Source organism: Heterocephalus glaber, unplaced genomic scaffold (assembly GCF_053883595.1).
Source record: "Heterocephalus glaber isolate CG9 unplaced genomic scaffold, H.glaber_assembly_v1.0 deba00001613, whole genome shotgun sequence".
NCBI lineage: Eukaryota > Metazoa > Chordata > Mammalia > Rodentia > Bathyergidae > Heterocephalus > Heterocephalus glaber.
Genome location: NW_028258384.1, coordinates 32989343 through 33007293, shown reverse-complemented (window position 1 = coordinate 33007293; position 17951 = coordinate 32989343). Strand labels below are relative to the sequence as shown.

Below are 17951 nucleotides of genomic sequence, written 5' to 3'. Positions count from 1 at the left end.
CTAACCATGTCCCAAATATAGCCAGGAGGGCACTATTCCCCAAGGCACTGAAAATTACATCAATGACAGATTAGTATTCTTGAAACATGCTAAAGTGTCTGCCTTCTATAGATCATATGCTGCCACTACACAAATTTACTATGTTTTGATGAGAATAATGGGAACTTAGAATGGCAAAGACTAAGTGGCAGCATATAATAACCAGAGATGGGATGAGCAGGTTAATATGACAGGAGTGTGGCCAGAGAAGTAATCTGTATGTTTTGACCTACAAAGAACTTTGGTAGTGGCTAAATGTTCTTTACTTCACTTAGATCAAAATAAATGAGCAAAAATACATTCTTATTTGATTTATTTAGCCAAAATATTGCTGTCTGGTAAGCTGAGACCTACATTGAGTAATCATAATGTAGATTTATGGTTACTCACAGTTTTATATTGAATCCATCTCAGTGGGTCCATGAATCTGCAAATACATTATCTGGTCATTTCATAGTTCATGAATGCATAATTGAAATAGCTACAACCAGCAACTGACAGATATACCACGTTTGCCCCCTCACTAGTGTAGTAAGGGCTAGTTATAGTAAGAAAGGTTAAGTAGAAGTCACTGGATGTATATCCCTGGAGAAATCACAGAAATAAATGGGCAACAAATATCTAAAGAATACGTGTTTAAAAAAAAAAATATGTGTTTACCAATCCCTCAGCTCCTGGCCCAGAGGAAGGGAGTTCCAGGCCGCCATCTGTCCTGCCGCTCCCGGCCCAGAGGAAGGGGTTTCTGAGCCACCATCCCACCACTTTCAGCTCAGAGGAGGTGAGTCGTGAGGGAGCCAACAGCACCCCACCCCCTGGGTCAAAATGAGAAGACATGTAAACAAGTCTCAAAACCAGACTTCCAGATCACCTACAGCAACCCCAAAGGGAAATGAGATGGAACACTCTGATACACAACCACCCTGACTCCCTGAACTGGCAACAAAAGAGGATCTGGAAAAAATGAAATCAGAAATAATTTCTCACATAACAGCAGAGATTGTGCTCGTAGAACAAGACATGATTAATAAATCTAGAGAGGAGCTGAGGAACATGATGGAATCCCAACATAGGAAACAAATGGAATCCATAAAACAGATTTCCAGGAGATCAAAAAACTCCATTGAAAGTGTACACAGTAGAATGAGCCAATGTGAGGACAGAATTTCAGATATAGAAGATAAGATTGCAATTAGTAACCAGGAAAAGAAAAATTGCTTCAAAATTGTAAGGGACCATGAGAAATCAATCCAGCAGCTGCTAGATGATGCAAAGAAGAATAACATAAGACTGATTGGAATCAAAGAAGAAACAGGAGAGAGTGCAGATGACAGAAAAAAGCTGTTCACAGAAGTAATGGCAGAAAACTTCCCAAGCAGGGGAAAAGAACTTGACATACAGATAAGTGAGGCATATAGGACTCCAAATAGCTTTGATCCAAAAAAATCTACACATAGGCATATAATTGCTAAGATTCCAGAAACTCAACAGAAGAACAAAGTTCTACAAGCAGTTAGAGAAAAGAAACAAGTCACATACAAAGGAATGCCCATCAGAATCACAGCAGACTTCTCAATGCAAACCTTCAAGGCAAGAAGAAAGAGCTTGGAGTGATGTATTCCAAGCCCTAAAGGAAAACAGCCTCCAACCCAGACTGATGTACCCTGCAAAACTATCTTTCAAAAATTGATGGAGAAATAAGATACTTTCATAACAAAGAGCACCTTAGGAACTTCATGAATACCAAACCAGCACTCCAAAAATTTTAGACCATATCCTAGGAACAGACAATGAGGATCACAACCCCAGGAACCACAGCAGAATGAATTCACTGGGCACGACAAGAAATTAAATGTAAAGTGGGAGAGTACAACAAAAAGCAAAAGTCATGACAAGGATAAGTCAATATGTATCAGTTATAACCATCAATGTTAATGGTCTGAATTCACCAATCAAAAGAAATAGTCTGGCAGAATGGGTCAAGAAGCAAAATCCAACAATATGCTGCATACAAGAAGCACACTCAATTCAAAAATAAACTCATAGACTGAAAGTTAAAGGGTGGAAAACAATACTCCATGTGACTGGAACCTGAAAAAAGCAGGAGTAGCTATCCTCTTTGCAGATCAAGTAGATTTCAAACCAACACTGATTAAGAGAGACAAAGAAGGACACTACATCATTGTAAAGGGAACAATCCAACAGGAAGAGATGACAATCATAAATATCTGTGCACTAAACACTAGTGTGCCCAACAATATAAAACAAATACTAACGGACATGAAAAGTCATACAGGCACTAATACAATTGTACTGGGGGACCTCAATACCCCATTGCCACAAATAGATAGATCAATTAGACAAAAAATAAGTAATGAAGTACTAGAACTCAATCGAATTCTTGAACAAATGAACTTAACGGATGCTTACAGAGTGTTCCATCCCACAAAATCAGAAAACACATTCTTCTCTGCTGCACATGTGTTGTTTGCCAAAATAGACCATATACTCGCTCACAGAACACATTTAAGTAAGTGCAAAGGAATTGAAGTTATCCCCTGTATATTATCAGACCATAGTGTGATGAAATTGGAGATCCATAGCAAAAGAAACCACAAAAATTTCATAAACACATGGAAATTGAACAACACACTTCTGAATAACCAATGGGTCACAGAGGAAATTAAAGAAGAAATCAGAGAGTTTCTTCAATTAAATGACAATGACAATACAACATATCGGAATCTATGGGACACAATGAAAGTAGTCTTATGAGGGAAATTTATAGCAGTGAATACACATATTAGGAAAACAGAATGAGCCCAATTAAACAACCTGATGCTGAACCTCAAGCTTCTAGAACAAGAAGAACAGGACAAACCCAAAGCTCATAGAAGGGAGGAAATTATAAAGATCAGAGGAGAAATCAATTCAATGGAGACTAAGAGAACGATACAAAAAATCAATGAAACCAAGAGTTGGTTCTTCAAAAGAATAAACAAAATTAACAAACCCTTAGCCAAACTTATCAGAAAAAGGAATGAAAAGGCCCAAATCCATGCAATTAGGAATGAAAAGGGTGAAATTACAATAGACCCAGCAGAAATCCAGAGGATCAATACCTACTTCCAGAACCTATATGCCAATAAAATGGACAACACAGAAGAAATGGACAGATTCCTAGATACATATGAATTGCCAAAGTTGAATGAAGAGGACCTAAAAATTCTAAACAACCCAATATCAATCAATGAAATTGAAAACATAATTAAAACCTTATCAACTAAGAAAAGCCCTGGTCCTGATTGTTTCACCACTGAATTCTACAAGACATTTAGAGAGGAACTAGTGCCACTACTGTTTAAACTTTTCGATGACATTGAAAGGGAAGCAATATTCCAAAATTCATTCCTGGAAGCAAGCATCACCTTGATTCCCAAAGCAGAGAAAGACAAAAATGAAAAAGAGAACTATAGGCCAATCTCACTAATGAACATAGATGCAAGAATCCTTACTAAGATACTGGCAAACAGAATGCAGAAGATCATCAAGAAGATCATACACCCTGATCAAGTGGGATTCATCCCAGGGATGCAGGGATGGTTCAATATATGAAAATCAATTAATGTAATACACTGTATCAATAGAGCCAAGGACAAAAACCATATGATTATCTCCATAGATGCAGAAAAAGCATTTGACAAAATCCAACATGCATTTATGATAAAAACCCTACAAAAATTGGAAGACAGTCTCTATCTCAATCTGATAAAAGCCATCTATAAAAAATCAACAGCCAATGTCATACTAAATGGTCAAAAAGTGAAATCCTTCACACTAAAATCAAGAACAAGACAAGGATATCCACTATCCCCACTTCGATTCAATACAGTCTTGGAAACATTAGCTACGGCAATTAGACAAGGGAAAGAAATATAAGGAATAAAGATAGGAAATGAAGCAGTCACATTGTCATTATGTGCAGGTGACATGATACTCTATATAGAAGACCCCAAGAACTCCACCAAGAGTCTTCTAGACTTAATAACCAAATTGAGTAGAGTAGCTGGATACAAGGTCAACACACAAAAATCAATAGCTTTCCACTACACGAACAACAGGCTCACTGAGATAAATATAAGACAAACAATTCCTTTCACAATAGCATCCAAAAAACTGAAATACCTACGAATCAACCTAAGAAAAGAAATCAAAAACCTCTTCTCTGAAAACTATAGCACTCTGAAAAAAGAGATTGAAGAGGATATCAGAAAATGGAAAGACATCCCTGCTCCTGGGTAGGAGGGATCAACATAGTGAAAATGGCCATACTTCCAAAACTGCTATATAGATTCAATGCAATCCCAATTGAAATCCCAGCAGCATACTTCACGGACCTTGATAAAACAATCCAAAAATTCATTTGGAACAAGGAGAGACCCAGCATAGCAAAAGCAATTCTACGTAACAGAGGCGTGGCAGGGGGTATCACAATCCCCAACTTGAAACTATACTACAAAGCTACTTGATAAAAACAGCATGGCACTGGCAAAGAAACAGACCTGAATACCAGTGGAACAGATTAGAAGATGCGGAAACAACTCCAGACACACTCAGCCATCTCATCTTTAATAAAGGAGCCAAACACCCTCATTGCCGGAAAGATAGCCTCTTTAATAAGTGGTGCTGGAAAAATTGGGTTTCAACTTATCAAAGATTAAAACTAGACCTATAACTTTCAACATGCCCTAAACTAAATTCGAAATGGATTAAAGATCTAAATATTAAAATCACAATGCTGAACTGTCTGGAACAGAGGTTAGGTAGAACTCTTGAAGACATTGGTGTAGGAAAAGATTTTATTAACAAAACTTCAGTTGCCCATGAACTAACACAAACAATCAAAAAATGCGATCTCTTCTTATTAAAAAGCTTCTGCTCGGGGCCGGGGATTTAGCTCAGTGGTTTCGCCACCTGCTGCGCAAGCGCAAGGACCCGAGTTCAATCCCCAGTACCAAAAAAAAAAAAAAGCTTCTGCACAGCAAGAGAAACCACCAGCAATGTGAAGAGACAATCCACAATCTGGGAAAAAATCTTCACCTGCTGTTCCTTAGACAATCACCCACTATCTCGAATCTATAAAGAACTTAAACAGATCAGACCTCCTAAATTTAAAGACCCAATCTGAAAATGGGCATCTGAAATGAACAGACATTTCTCAAAGAAGTAGAAATAACAAATAAACATATGAAAAAATGTTCAACATCACGGGTCTTTCGAGAGATGCAAATGAAAACAATGCTGAAATTCCACCTCACCCCAGAAAGAATGGCTGCTATCATGAAATCAACCAATAACAAATGGTGGAAGGGCTGTGGGGAAAGAGGAACCCTGCTCCACTGCTGGTGGGAGTGTAGACTGGTGCAACCACTATGGAAATCAGTATGAGAATACCTCAAAGAACTAGGACTGGAAGTCCCACTTGCCCCAGCTATTCCCTTGCTGGGTATCTTCCCCATAAAATTAAAACAATCATACCACAGTGATATATGTGCACCCATGTTCATAGCAGCACAATTTGTTATAGCTAAAGTTGGAAGCGGCCCAAATGCCCTTCAACTGGAGACTGGATAAAGAAAATGTGGTTTTTTAATCAAATGAAGTACTACTCAGCCATAGAAAAGGAGAAATTAGAGACATTTATAGCTAAATGGATGCACATTGAGGCGATACTCTTAAGTGAAATAAATAGGACACACATGTGTAAATACCAAATAGTTTCTCTAGTGTGAGACACTGAAAGTGTAAATATGGACTAAAAGGTATAATAGATAATGTGAAATAGGAAGAAAAGGGGCAATGGGGAAGGGGATGTGGGAGGGGTAGGGGAAAAGAAAGGGAATGGAATTACTATGAGAAAGTGAAAAAATGGAAACAAAGTCTTTGTAAATAGGGAGGAAATGGAGGGGTTGAAGGGAGGGTAGGGGAAGGGGGAAAAATGACCAAGAGCGATTGTATAAAGGTGTAAATTTCCAATGATGAATGTCATTATATTGTGTGCCTAAAATGTACCAATGATTAAAATGAATAATTGATAATGCAAAATTGGATGAAAAGGTCCAGAGAGGTAGGGGAAGTGGGAGGGGTAGGGGAAACAAAAGGAGGGAAAGGAAAAATGACAAATGGAAAAAAAGGAAACAAAGTCTTTATAAATATTGGAGGGGTTGAAGGGAGGGCAGGGAATCGGGGAAAAAATAAGAACGAAGAGTGGTTATGTAAAGGTACAAGTTCCCAATGATAAATGTAAATCTATTGTATACCTAAAATGTACCAATAAAAGAATTTAAGGAAAAAACAAAGAATATGTGTTAATGTGGAAGCTAGGGGTGATTTCTATCACATCTTCATTTAACTTACCTATTTAGCTTGTGCTAAAGGTAGGTAGGTCTTGGAGAATGATAGTCAATTATCAAAATTTAATCATCAATCCCAAACAAGATTTTTCAAAAGCTAAATAGATCATAAGGAACTGCAGAACAATGGAAAGATCAGAATCTTTTAAAAAGCCATACAGAAAAGACACTGTCTTCAAAGGAAGACATGAATTAGGAACTGGAAAATCTATTTCTCAATGGGATGGGGAAAGATGCAGTTCTGGTGACAGAAATGAAAACTAGAGCATAATATGAGCTATAGGCTCTTCCAGTGATTATAGGCCTAGGAATGTAGATACTGGAATACTCTGCCATGTCTTGAGGGAACCAGTGCTATGGAACCTCCAGTATCACATGTTATCAGTCTACTTTAAGCCAAAGAAACAGATTCTAGCTAATAAAAGCAGACTTTACTGAACATTTTTCCTCACAGAACTAAAAAGCTCCTCCTGAAAAGGGGGTGGGGGGACAAAGCCTGGGCATTCAAAAGCAGTGTAACTCCTACCTCAGAAGCAGTGTTGATGTGAAGATGCTGTAATTTTCACCAAAATGTAGGGCATTCTCTCTTCCTTCTGGCTTGAGAAATTACATATAGAAGTGTCTAACTATTCCTTCATCACATGGCTGTGAGGCACAGGGTTTGTGGGAAAGCAAACTTTTTTTTTTATGAGGATAAAGGACTGATCAGTGGTTGGTTAGGGGCAGGCAGAGATTATATAAAGTCATGGCATGAGGGAGTTCTTTTAGGGTGATGAACTATGCTGTATTCTAATTGTGATGGTGACAGGTATACCTGTGCTTAATGTATAAACTGAAAAGTTAATTTATAGTATGATTAGGAAAAAGCCCCATACTTACAGTTTCATGACCTGTTGTAGAAATGAGGATAATAGCCTTTTAGTTTCTCCATTTCTTTTATGTATATGTTTATATATAAGAATCGATTTACTTTCCCATGTATCCTCTACTATTTTTCTATAAGGTCAGGTGATGACAATTTACTTATAATTTAATCCAAACATAGAATATCAAGATGGGATTGAGACTGAATCAGGAAGAGTGAACATCAGCTGTGGATAGATTCAAATTACTGACAGAAACTTTGATCTTCTCTTAGGAGATATTGGTGTACTTTTATTTATAGGAGGGAGATTTGTGTTATGACAGGCAGGAGCAAGCCAATGTTGCTATTAGCTGTTATTTAGAAGAGAAGGGTGTATTGCACAGAGAAAGAGCTGAATGACATACATAATGACCTAGACTGGTGTTTGTGGTGGGTAGACTCTAAGATGCTAGGGAATACCATGTCTCACCATTTCTGTCTCCTGATGTTCATGCCTTTCTGGTAATTCTCTCCATTTGGGTGTGGGCAGGACTGTTACTTGCTTTTTTAAAAAAACAGAACTTGGTGAGGGACTGAGGTGCCACTCTTGTGATTGTTATTTTATATGAGACACTCTTTTTGACAGACTCACTCTAGACTCTCCTTGCTGGCTTGATGAAGTGGTCACTTTGGAGAAGGCCATAAGGCAAAGAACTGTGGATAGTCTGCAGAGGATGAGGGCAGCTGCTAAGAACCAAGGAACACTTTCAGGAGGTGAGAGCAGGCTTCAATCAACTACCAGAAAGAATGGTACCTCTATACCTATAAATCATAAGAACATGAATTTTTTTGGCCGGGGATTTAGCCCAGTGGTTCTGTCGCCTGCCTCGCAAGCGTAAGGACCTGAGTTCAATCCCCGGTACCAAAAAAAGAAAATGAATTTTTCTTGAATCAGCCTGGAATAGGACTTTTCCCCAGTTGAACTCCTATATGGGAACCAGCCTGGTTGACATGTTGGTTGTAGCCTTGTGAAATCCTAGCCAAAGGACCTAGCTAAGCTGAGCCTATAGTACTGACCCACTGAAATGATAAAATAATATATGTTGTGCTAATTCTTTATACAACTAATTCTTTATACAACTCTAGGCCAGTGATGGCGAATATTTTAGAGACCAAATGCTCAAACTGCAACCCAAAACCCACTTATTTATCGTAAAGTGCCAACACTGCGATTAAACCTGAATCCTGACGTTTTAGTTTAGAAACAACTCATACATTAACATCTTTTATCTTAAAAGAAAAACACAATAACAGAGTTTTCAATGATACAAACAGATTTTTATTAAAAGGTAAAAGTTTGCATTTGGCGTACTTTTGCACAATTAATATGATCTTTGCTGTTGTGTACATGCTGATAATTTGTCAAACCTTGGCTGTGGCAACTTGGCTCTTGTGCCAACAGAGAGGGCTCTGTGTGCCCACTGTGGCCCACATGCCATAGGTTTGCCACCGCTATTCTAGGCCAATGAGATGCATACACATGAGACTTTAGAAGTAGAAGTGAGGTGGAGCTTATGCTTCTGACACCTCTGCTGGTAAACATGGCTGTGAAGATGTCTGGCTGCCCTACTGTAATGTAGTCACAAGCTTGTGAGTGCTGAGAGGCAGGGAGCATGGACTATTTTGCTGGTATAAATCACAGTGGGTGAGCATGTTTCCAGAGGTAGTAGCAGTAGTGATGGCTTTTCCTTCTCAAAGAAGGAAGCAGCAGTTTTCTAATCTTAGAAGAGTTAGCAACTGCCTGGGTGACCTGGTAGTGATGTGCCTTTGGGATGTGTTTTTAAAAGCCCAATTCAGATAGCCTTGATAATTATGTAAGCCATTTAATACTCAGTATAAATCTTTTCCTACCTAATCTAAGTAAGTATAAATTCTTTTCTCTGCAAATGAATCCTAACTGAAACAGAAGGAGTCCTCAAGTGATATCTGGGTTAAGTGAAAATAAAACACATCATAGTAAATAATATTAATCTCTTTAAGCAAACCATTTTCATGTTTAATATAGGAGATTTATAATATTTATTCTTATAAAGAGAAGTAAAACCACTTTATTACATTTAATGTATAAGGTATAATGCACTGGTTTAGTATGACACAACTACATAAGATTTTTAATATTTAGTACAATTCATCTGCTTAACAACGTAGCAGCTATAAAACTATATATTCAGCTTGTTTCTCCTGCAGACTCAGAAAATAAATTTTTCTTTTTAACTTGTCTTTATAATCTTTTTGCAACTCAAAAATCCCTTTAAGTATTCAATTTTAATTAATCTAGGTTAAAACACAATACTCAGTAATCTTCACTTTTTTGACTTTATAATACAATATATTAATAACATATGCTCTTAAAAAGTATTCTTTGTAAATCCAACTGACAAAATATTCAACAAAGTGTGTAATGTTTTTGTGCATAAGCATTGACGGTATGTCCTTCTAGAGCTATTGTAGCATAATTTAACAATCATTGCATAACAGCAAATATATGATAGCTTTAATACAAACTATTAACTAAGCTTTTAAAATGTGGATGTATTTCAGCAAATCATTTCCGAATAAAGGCGTAGATCTTACCAACTATCTCTTTAAGTGGTAATTTCCTTGACAAGAGAAGGTGATCAAATTATCTTAAAGACATGAGTAGTAAAAGGTTTGGCCAAACCCAATGTATCAATTTTCAAAGGGTCAACTTGAAAATTCTTTAACTTTTCTGAAGATAATATATTGTATGGTGACAAGCATCTCTGCATTAGGCTTTGTTCACAGTGGACTCTTGCCTAAGGGTCACTATACCAACTCCTGCTCAGAAAAGATGACTTCTTGGATCACTCAGGAGGTCTGCCCTTTCATTGTTTCATATGTCAAAAACTTCAAGGACTTAAAGCCAAAGTCTTTTGTGAAGAAAGAAACTCCAATGGATGATTTCTACTCCATTTCCGAATTCAATTATTAAATTTCTCTTGTCAGGGCCGGGGATTTAGCTCAGTGGTTCCGGCGCCTGCCTCACAAGTGCAAGGTCCGGAGTTCGATCCCCGGTACCAAAAAAAAAAAATTGCTCTCGTCAGAAATAGGACAGAAGAATGGGTAAGTGTAGTTTACTTGTTTCATTTTAAGCGCCAACAAAGTCCATTATGTCTCTAAATGGATTGTCATGGCGTGTCCAAAACATAAGCAGCATAAAGTATACAGAAATTATATATCTAAATCAGATAGTTCGAACTTTCTAGATAGATGTTGGCAATTCTACACATTACATCGGCAAGTATCACGTGTAAGTATACTTTATGTGCCTGCCAGACTAATATAACAATTCAGTTTAAATGTAACTATCTTTACTATCTAATGTAAATTAAAACATGACTGAGAAAATCCAAAATCTATAACTACTGAGACAAATCGCAACATATTGAGACAAATAACACAAACAGTATTGCTCTGAAGAATTTCTAGTAATTTCTTAGTCTAATGAGAGATCCATAGAGTTAACTGAACTTTTTTTTTTTTTTTTCCCCAGTATTAGGGATTGAACTCAGGACCTTGCGCTTGCCAGGCAGGCACAGTGCCACTGAGCTACATCCCTGGCCCTGAACTGTTTCTTAAACTCTTCTAAAATGCTGGTCTTATCCAGTTTAAATTCAAGTCCAGCATTTTTTCCTTTTCTATCAGCCTAGTGTTTAGAGTTCTTGTTTTGTTCTTAACAGTAAAAGATAGCAGCATAGTCAGCAGCTTCTAAATTCTTCAGGTGGAGATTGCACAAGTAACTAACAAATCATCTATTAGTAGATTGGATGAAATTAAATTTGAAATGTTAATAATATTTCAGTTAGATAACCTGAAAATAAGGGCTCTGAATGGTAATTTCCTAGATAAGGGTATAGATCTAAGAGCCTAGTTTTCTAAAGCATTCTAACAAGACTGAGGCAATTTGGAAAATAAGATTTATCAATATGACATACCAGCATCACTAATAAACTAACACCTTTTCAAAATCATTAGTAATCACATGTAAATAGCACAAACTAGTAATTTCCTTACTAACAATGGTATAGTGGTGCCCCCTGGTGGTTGCATTGAACATCCTTCCTTAATACTGCATCTCTTCTAAAATAAGAGTACAGTAAAACCTTGGTTTGTGAGAATAATTCAACCCACTTGTAATCTAAAGCACTTTTATATCAAAGCAGAGACAGAGAGAGAGACAGTGAGCGAGAGAGTGAGAGGAACCAGTTGCAATCATGTGTTCACTGTATTGCCTCGTTTATCAAGTTAAAATTTCTTAGAAATGTTTGCTCATCTTGTGGAACGCTTGAAGACCAAGTTACTCACAATCCAAGGTTTGACTGCACTTGTATTTGAGAATATCAAAATTTGAGATCATCTCAAATAAATAATTGTGCTTCTGAATATCTTACTCCTTTTTCCTTTAAGCACATTACTAACCAGATAAAATCCTTGAGCCTAACTTCCAGGAATCAAGCTGAGGGCTATAGAAATCTTGGTAAATTTGTCTTCGATACCAATTCCTGTTAAGAAATTTACATTTTGGTTCTAGATCTTAACTGAGAAGTTTTTGCATTTTCTAGCTTGACTTTTAAATCTATGGGTTTCTCAAAAAACCTTACCACAGCTGGTTCATTCAACAGAGATGCAAGAATCTGTTCAAATGCAAATGACCACTGAGGTTCCTCCCTAAGAGAGGAAGAATTTTTCTCCAAGTGGCTCTCTGTTTTCCTTTCATTGGGTCCTCCAGAAGCACAGACTATACCAGGGACTGCTTTGGCTGATGATGTCGGGCTATGTAGTTTCCTTCCAACTTCTTCCATCCTGAGCAAAAGGCTAGTTACAATAGCAATGGCTTGATATAATGCTTCTTCTTCAGGGTCCTCATGAAATAAATTATAGAGGGTCTTTGAAAACTGAATAAATTGTGACTAAAAGACACAAGTTAGAAATACAACATTTTAATATTATATTTGACAAGTATGAAGAGAACTCAGAAGTAGTCACGCTCCTTTATAGAATTTATAGTGTATAACCTTCATCCTAGAACAATTAATCCCCAAATAAATCTTGGTTCTAGAAAGATGACTATGAATCATGGAAAAACATTTCATTTAAACCCTCTTGATTACTGCCTATAGCACATCATATCTACACTAATTCCTAGACAGTTGGCCATATTATTTCAATGTTAGGTGGCACTTTTCTTCATTGGAATGTTTCTGGTACACAATGATTATATTCCTTGTGGGGTGTTAGTTCATGTACATAAAACATCTTACTTTCAATTAGGCAAAGTACTGTATTTTCCTACATTAAATTATTAATTCATTCAATCTTTTGTTTTTTGTACCGGGGATTGAACTGAGGACTTTGTGCTTGCGAGGCAGGAGCGATGCCGCTGGGCTATAACTAACCTTAACAAAAGGATTAAGAACAAGTTCCAATTGATCTCCTCAAAGGGCTAAGGTGGCCTGCTTAGCTAAGATGACAAATTTAGGGAATAATGACTCATGGGACTAATCTAGTAGTGCTAAGTAGCTCTAAGAAACCCATGTGGACGTGCTTCTTTTGAAAGACTGAGTGGGGAAAAAGTGGAAGGAAACTAGCTGACCTCTTAGTTACCCCTAAATAATTCAAAGATAGTCCTAGAAAATATTTTTTAGTTTAAAAAAGCAATTTCAACATGAGTTCCATAAGTCAATCATCAATCAGAAAAGTTTATCTTAACAAAAAGCAAATACAAAGGATATATTTCATAAAAATACATTATAACAAATGTTTTCTTTCTTCATTATAGTATTGTTCATTTATAATAATTTTAGAACAAATATCCCATATTTATTCATTTAAAACAGTACTTAATTGGGCTGGGGATTTAGCTCAGTGGTTTTGCCACTTGCTGCGCAAGCACAAGGACCCAAGTTCGATCCCCAGTACCAAAAAAAAAAAAAGTACTTAATCAACTGCCAAGTTATGCAGTCCATTGAGGGATACTAAGTTATTTGATAGTTTTCATTTGGATAAAGCTCTGGGTATCCTCAGTATCTATATCAACCAGATTTTAATGTAAAAAATATAAGAACATATTCTGGTGGGACAGGATATAAGAAAAAGACGACTTTTAAAATTGCATCAGTAGTTATTAGCACTGCCTGTACAGGTTCCAAAGACCATTAGGAACCAAGGTGTGATCTATTTAGTAATTTCTTTTTTTTTTTGGTACTGGGGATTGAACTCAGGACCTTGTGCTTGCCAGGCAGGCAGCGGAACCACTGAGCTAAATCCCCAGCCCTTTAGTAATTGCTTATGCTCAGTAATGAGCAACGGGTTTGGCATCCAGTAGGCATTAAAAGTGTTTACTGGATAAAAGAACATTTCCAACAATGCTGGAGATGTTCTTTATGCATTTTTATATGTATATAAAATGTCATAGTAGGACTATCTGAAACACTAGATGCACTGAAGTGTTTAAAGTAAAAATTTGTTTCTTCTGTGCTTCCAAAAAACTTAAAGATAATACAGGTTTTAAATATTTTAAAAAATAGTATGTTAGCTATTTCAAAGTTGGTTATACTCATATTCATACAAAATGTAGGAACTTAGACTTTTTTCTTTGAAAACACTATACCTGATTCATTCTTGGCAAATCTTTAATATTTTCTTCTTTTTTGAGCAGCTCATCTTGCCATTGACTTAGGTATGCTTGAATATCAATTTTTCCTTTGCCTGAAAGAGGGGAGTAAAACAGTTTCATAGTGAATAGCCCACTTTATTTCCTCAAATCTCAAGAATAAGAGTTATGATTGAAAGATATTTCATTGAGATAAAAAAATTTCATCTTTTTTAATCCAGGAAATGATATGAATTTCCCTTTGATCGCACCCACTGGCTCTCAGAATATTTTTTCTCTTTCCATTTAGACTAAAACTTTTACTTTAGGGAAGTTGGGGACTAGGGCAAATGTGGGGAGAGAGGGAAAAAAGATGCATATAGATTAAAACAGACACCCTCACCTGACAATACACATTTCATGTAGTCATTCTCCCATCCAAATACTAAAAAGACCCAATCCTGCTTAGCTTCCGAGATCAGAAGAGATCGGGCACGTACAGGATGGTATGGCCACAGACATCATGCAGGCATTGTAAACATATTACTAAATTTAAACCAGCTTCTAGATCTTATTCTTATGCAGATAACAAAGTGGTCTATGGTGGCTATTTCTTAAAAACTCAAAACATTATTTAATCTTTTCTTTAAAGAGTTTAGTCAAGAAGATATTAAGGTTACTTTTAAATATTTAAGAGCCCTTGAAACCTGAGTAAAAAACACTGAAGTTATTATGTTTAAAGAGATCTTCAGCAATGAGTTATATTTTTATTAATTTTATTGGTACATTTTAGGTATACAATATAATGACATTCATCATCAGAAATTTGCACCTTTACATAATCTCTCTTGGTTCTTATTTTTTTCCCCTGCCCTTCCTTCAACCCCTTCATCCCTCTCTATTTACAAAGACTTTGTTTCCATTTTTTCATTTTGTCATATTAATTCCATTCCCTTCTTTCCTTTCCCCTACCCCTAATTCCCCTTCCCCTTTGCCCCTTTTCTTTCTATTTCACATTATCTGTTATACCTTTTAGTCTTTATTTACATTTTCAGTTTCTCACACTAGAGGAACTATTCGTTATTTACACATGTGTGTCCTATTTATTTCACTTAAGAGTATCACCTCAATGTGCATCCATTTAGCTATACATGTCTCTAATCTCTCATTTTTTATGGCTGAGTAGTACTCCATTTTATAAAAAAACCCACATTTTCTTTATCCAGTCTCCAGTTGATGGAGAATTGGGCTGCTTCCAAGTTTTAGCTATTACAAATTGTGCTGCTATGAACATGGGTGCACATATATCACTGTGGTATGATTCTTTTAATTCTTTGCGGAAGTTACCCAGCAGTGGAATAGCGGGGTCAAATGGGACTTCCAGTCCTAGTTCTCTGAGGTATCTCCATACTGATTTCCACAGTGGTTGGACCAGTCTACACTCCCACTAGCAATAGAGCAGTGTTCCTCTCTCCCCACAGTGCCCCCAGCATTTGTTATTGGTTGATTTCATGACAGCAGCCATTCTTTCTGGGGTGAGGTGGAATCTCAGCACTGTTTTCATTTGTATCTCTCAAATGAACAGCGATGTTGAACATTTTTTCATATGTTTATTTGGCATTTCTATTTCTTTGTCTGAGAAATATCTGTTCATTTCAGATGCCCATTTTTGGATTGGGTCTATAAATTTGGGAGGTCTGATTTTTTAAAGTTCTTTATATTTTCTAGACAGTAGACCTTTGAGGAACAGCTGGTGAAAAGTTTTTCCCACATTGTCGGTTGTCTCTTCACACTGCTGGTGGTTTCTCTTGCTGTGCAGAGGCTTTTTAATAAGAAGAGATACCATTTGTTGATTGTGTTAGTTCATGGGCAACTGAGGTTTTGTTCATAAAATCTTTTCCTACACCAATGTCTTCAAGAGCTCTACCTCACCTCTGTTCCAGCTGGTTCAGTGTTTCTGTTTTAATACTTAGATCTTTAATCCATTTCAATTTTAGTTTAGTGCATGGTGAGAGATATAGGTCTAGTTCTAATCTTTGGCAAGGTGCAACCCAATTTTTCCAGCACCATTTATTAAAGTGGTTATCTTTCCTCCAGTGAGGGTGTTTGGCTCCTTTGTCAAAGATGAGGTGGCTGAGTGTGTCTGGAGTTGTTTCTGCACCTTCTAATCTGTTCCACTGGTCCTGTGGTCTGTTTCTTTGCCAGTGCCATGCTGTTTTTATCACAGTAGCTTTGTATTATAGTTTCATGTTGGGAGGTGTGATACCACCTGCCATGTCTCTGTCATCTAGAATTGCTTTTGTTATTCTAGGTCTCTTCTTTTTCCAAATGAATTTTTTTGGGGGGTACTGAGGATCGAACTCGGGACCTTCCACTTGCAAGGCAGGCAGTGGAACCACTGAGCTACATCCTCAGCCCCCAAATGAATTTTTGGATTGTTTTCTCAAGGTTCATGAAGTATGCTGCTGGGATGTCAATTGGGATTGCATTGAATCTATATAGCAGTTTTGGAAGTATGGCCATTTTCACTATGTTGATTCTTCCTACACAGGAGCAGGGGATGTCTTTCCATTTTCTGATATCATCTTCAATCTCTCTTTTCAGAGTGCTATAGTTTTCAGAGAAGAGGTTTTTGATTTTTTTTGTTAGGTTGATTCCTAGGTATTTCAGTTTTTTGGATGCTATTGTGATAGGAATTGTTTGCCCTATTTCTCTCTCAGGGAGTCTGTTTGTGTACAGAAAAGCTATTGATTTTTGTGTGTTGACCTTGTATGCGCCTACTTTACTGAATTGGATTATTAAGTCTAGAAGACTTTTGGTGGCATTCTTGGGTCTTCTATATAGAGTATCATGTCACCTGCAAATAATGACAATTTGACTTCTTTGTTTCCTATCTTTATTCCTTTTATTTCTTTCTCTTGTCTAATTGCTGTGGCTAATGTTTCCAAGACTATATTGAACCGGAGTGGGGACAGTGGACATCCTTGTCTTGTTTCTGATTTTACTGTGAAGGACTGCAGTCTTTTACCATTTAGTATGATATTGGCTGTTGGTTTTTCATAGATGGCTTTTATCAGATTGAGGTGGAGACTGTCTATTCCAGTTTTTTGTAGGTTTTTTTTAATCATAAATGCGTGTTGGATTTTGTCAAATGCTCTTTCTGCATCTACTGAGATGATCATATGGTTTTTGTCCTTGGCTCTATTGATATAGTGTATTACATTGATTGATTTTCGTATATTGAACCATCCCTGCATCCCTGGGATGAATCCCACTTGGTCAGGGTGTATGATCTTCTTGATGATCTTCTGCATTCTATTTGCCAGTATCTTATTAAGGATTTTTGCATCTATGTTCATTAGTGAGATTGGCCTATAGTTCTCTTTTTTGGTTGGGTCTTTCTCTGCTTTGGGGATCAAGGTGATGCTTGCTTCCAGAAATGAATTTGGGAGTATTGCTTTCTTTTCAATTTCATTGAAGAGTTTCAACAGTAGTGGCAGTAGTACCTCTTTAAATGTCTTGTAGAATTTAGTGGTGAAGCCATCAGGACTGGGGCTTTTCTTAGTTGGTAAGTTTTTAATTACATTTTCAATTTCATTGGTTGATATTGGGTTGTTCAGAATTTTTAGGTCTTCATTCAACTTTGGCAATTCATATGTATCTAGGAATCTGTCCATTTCTTCTGTGTTGTCCATCTTATTGTCACATAGGTTCTCGAAGTAGGTATTGATGATCCTCTGGATTTCTGCTGGGTCTGTTGTAATTTTATCCTTTTCATTCATAATTGCATGGATATGGGCCTTTTCATTCCTTTTTCTGATAAGTTTGGCTAAGGGTTTGTCAATTTTGTTTTTCCTTCCGAAGAACCAACTCTTGGCTTCATTGATTTTTTGTGTTGTTCTCTTAGTCTCCATTGTATTGATTTCTGCTCTGATCTTTATAATTTTCTCCCTTGTATGAGCTTTGGGTTTTTCCTGTTCTTCTT

General features: G+C 36.8%; 1 protein-coding gene across 9 annotated transcripts in view; it reads right to left on the bottom strand.

Annotated features, from left to right (window-relative positions):
- Nucleotides 1-8609: 8609 nt before the first annotated feature.
- Nucleotides 8610-17951, bottom strand: part of Tbc1d8b (TBC1 domain family member 8B) — a 102831-nt gene continuing 93489 nt past the window's right edge. For all 9 annotated transcript variants that reach the window (XM_004861470.4, XM_013078353.3, XM_087196712.1 and 6 more), the window contains 2 exons: nt 13985-14082; nt 8610-12284 (listed from right to left, as the gene is read on the bottom strand). In XM_004861470.4, coding sequence (XP_004861527.1) covers nt 11889-12284; nt 13985-14082 — 494 coding nt within the window. In that variant the 3' untranslated portion in view covers nt 8610-11888. The remainder of the gene's footprint in view (nt 12285-13984; nt 14083-17951) is intronic.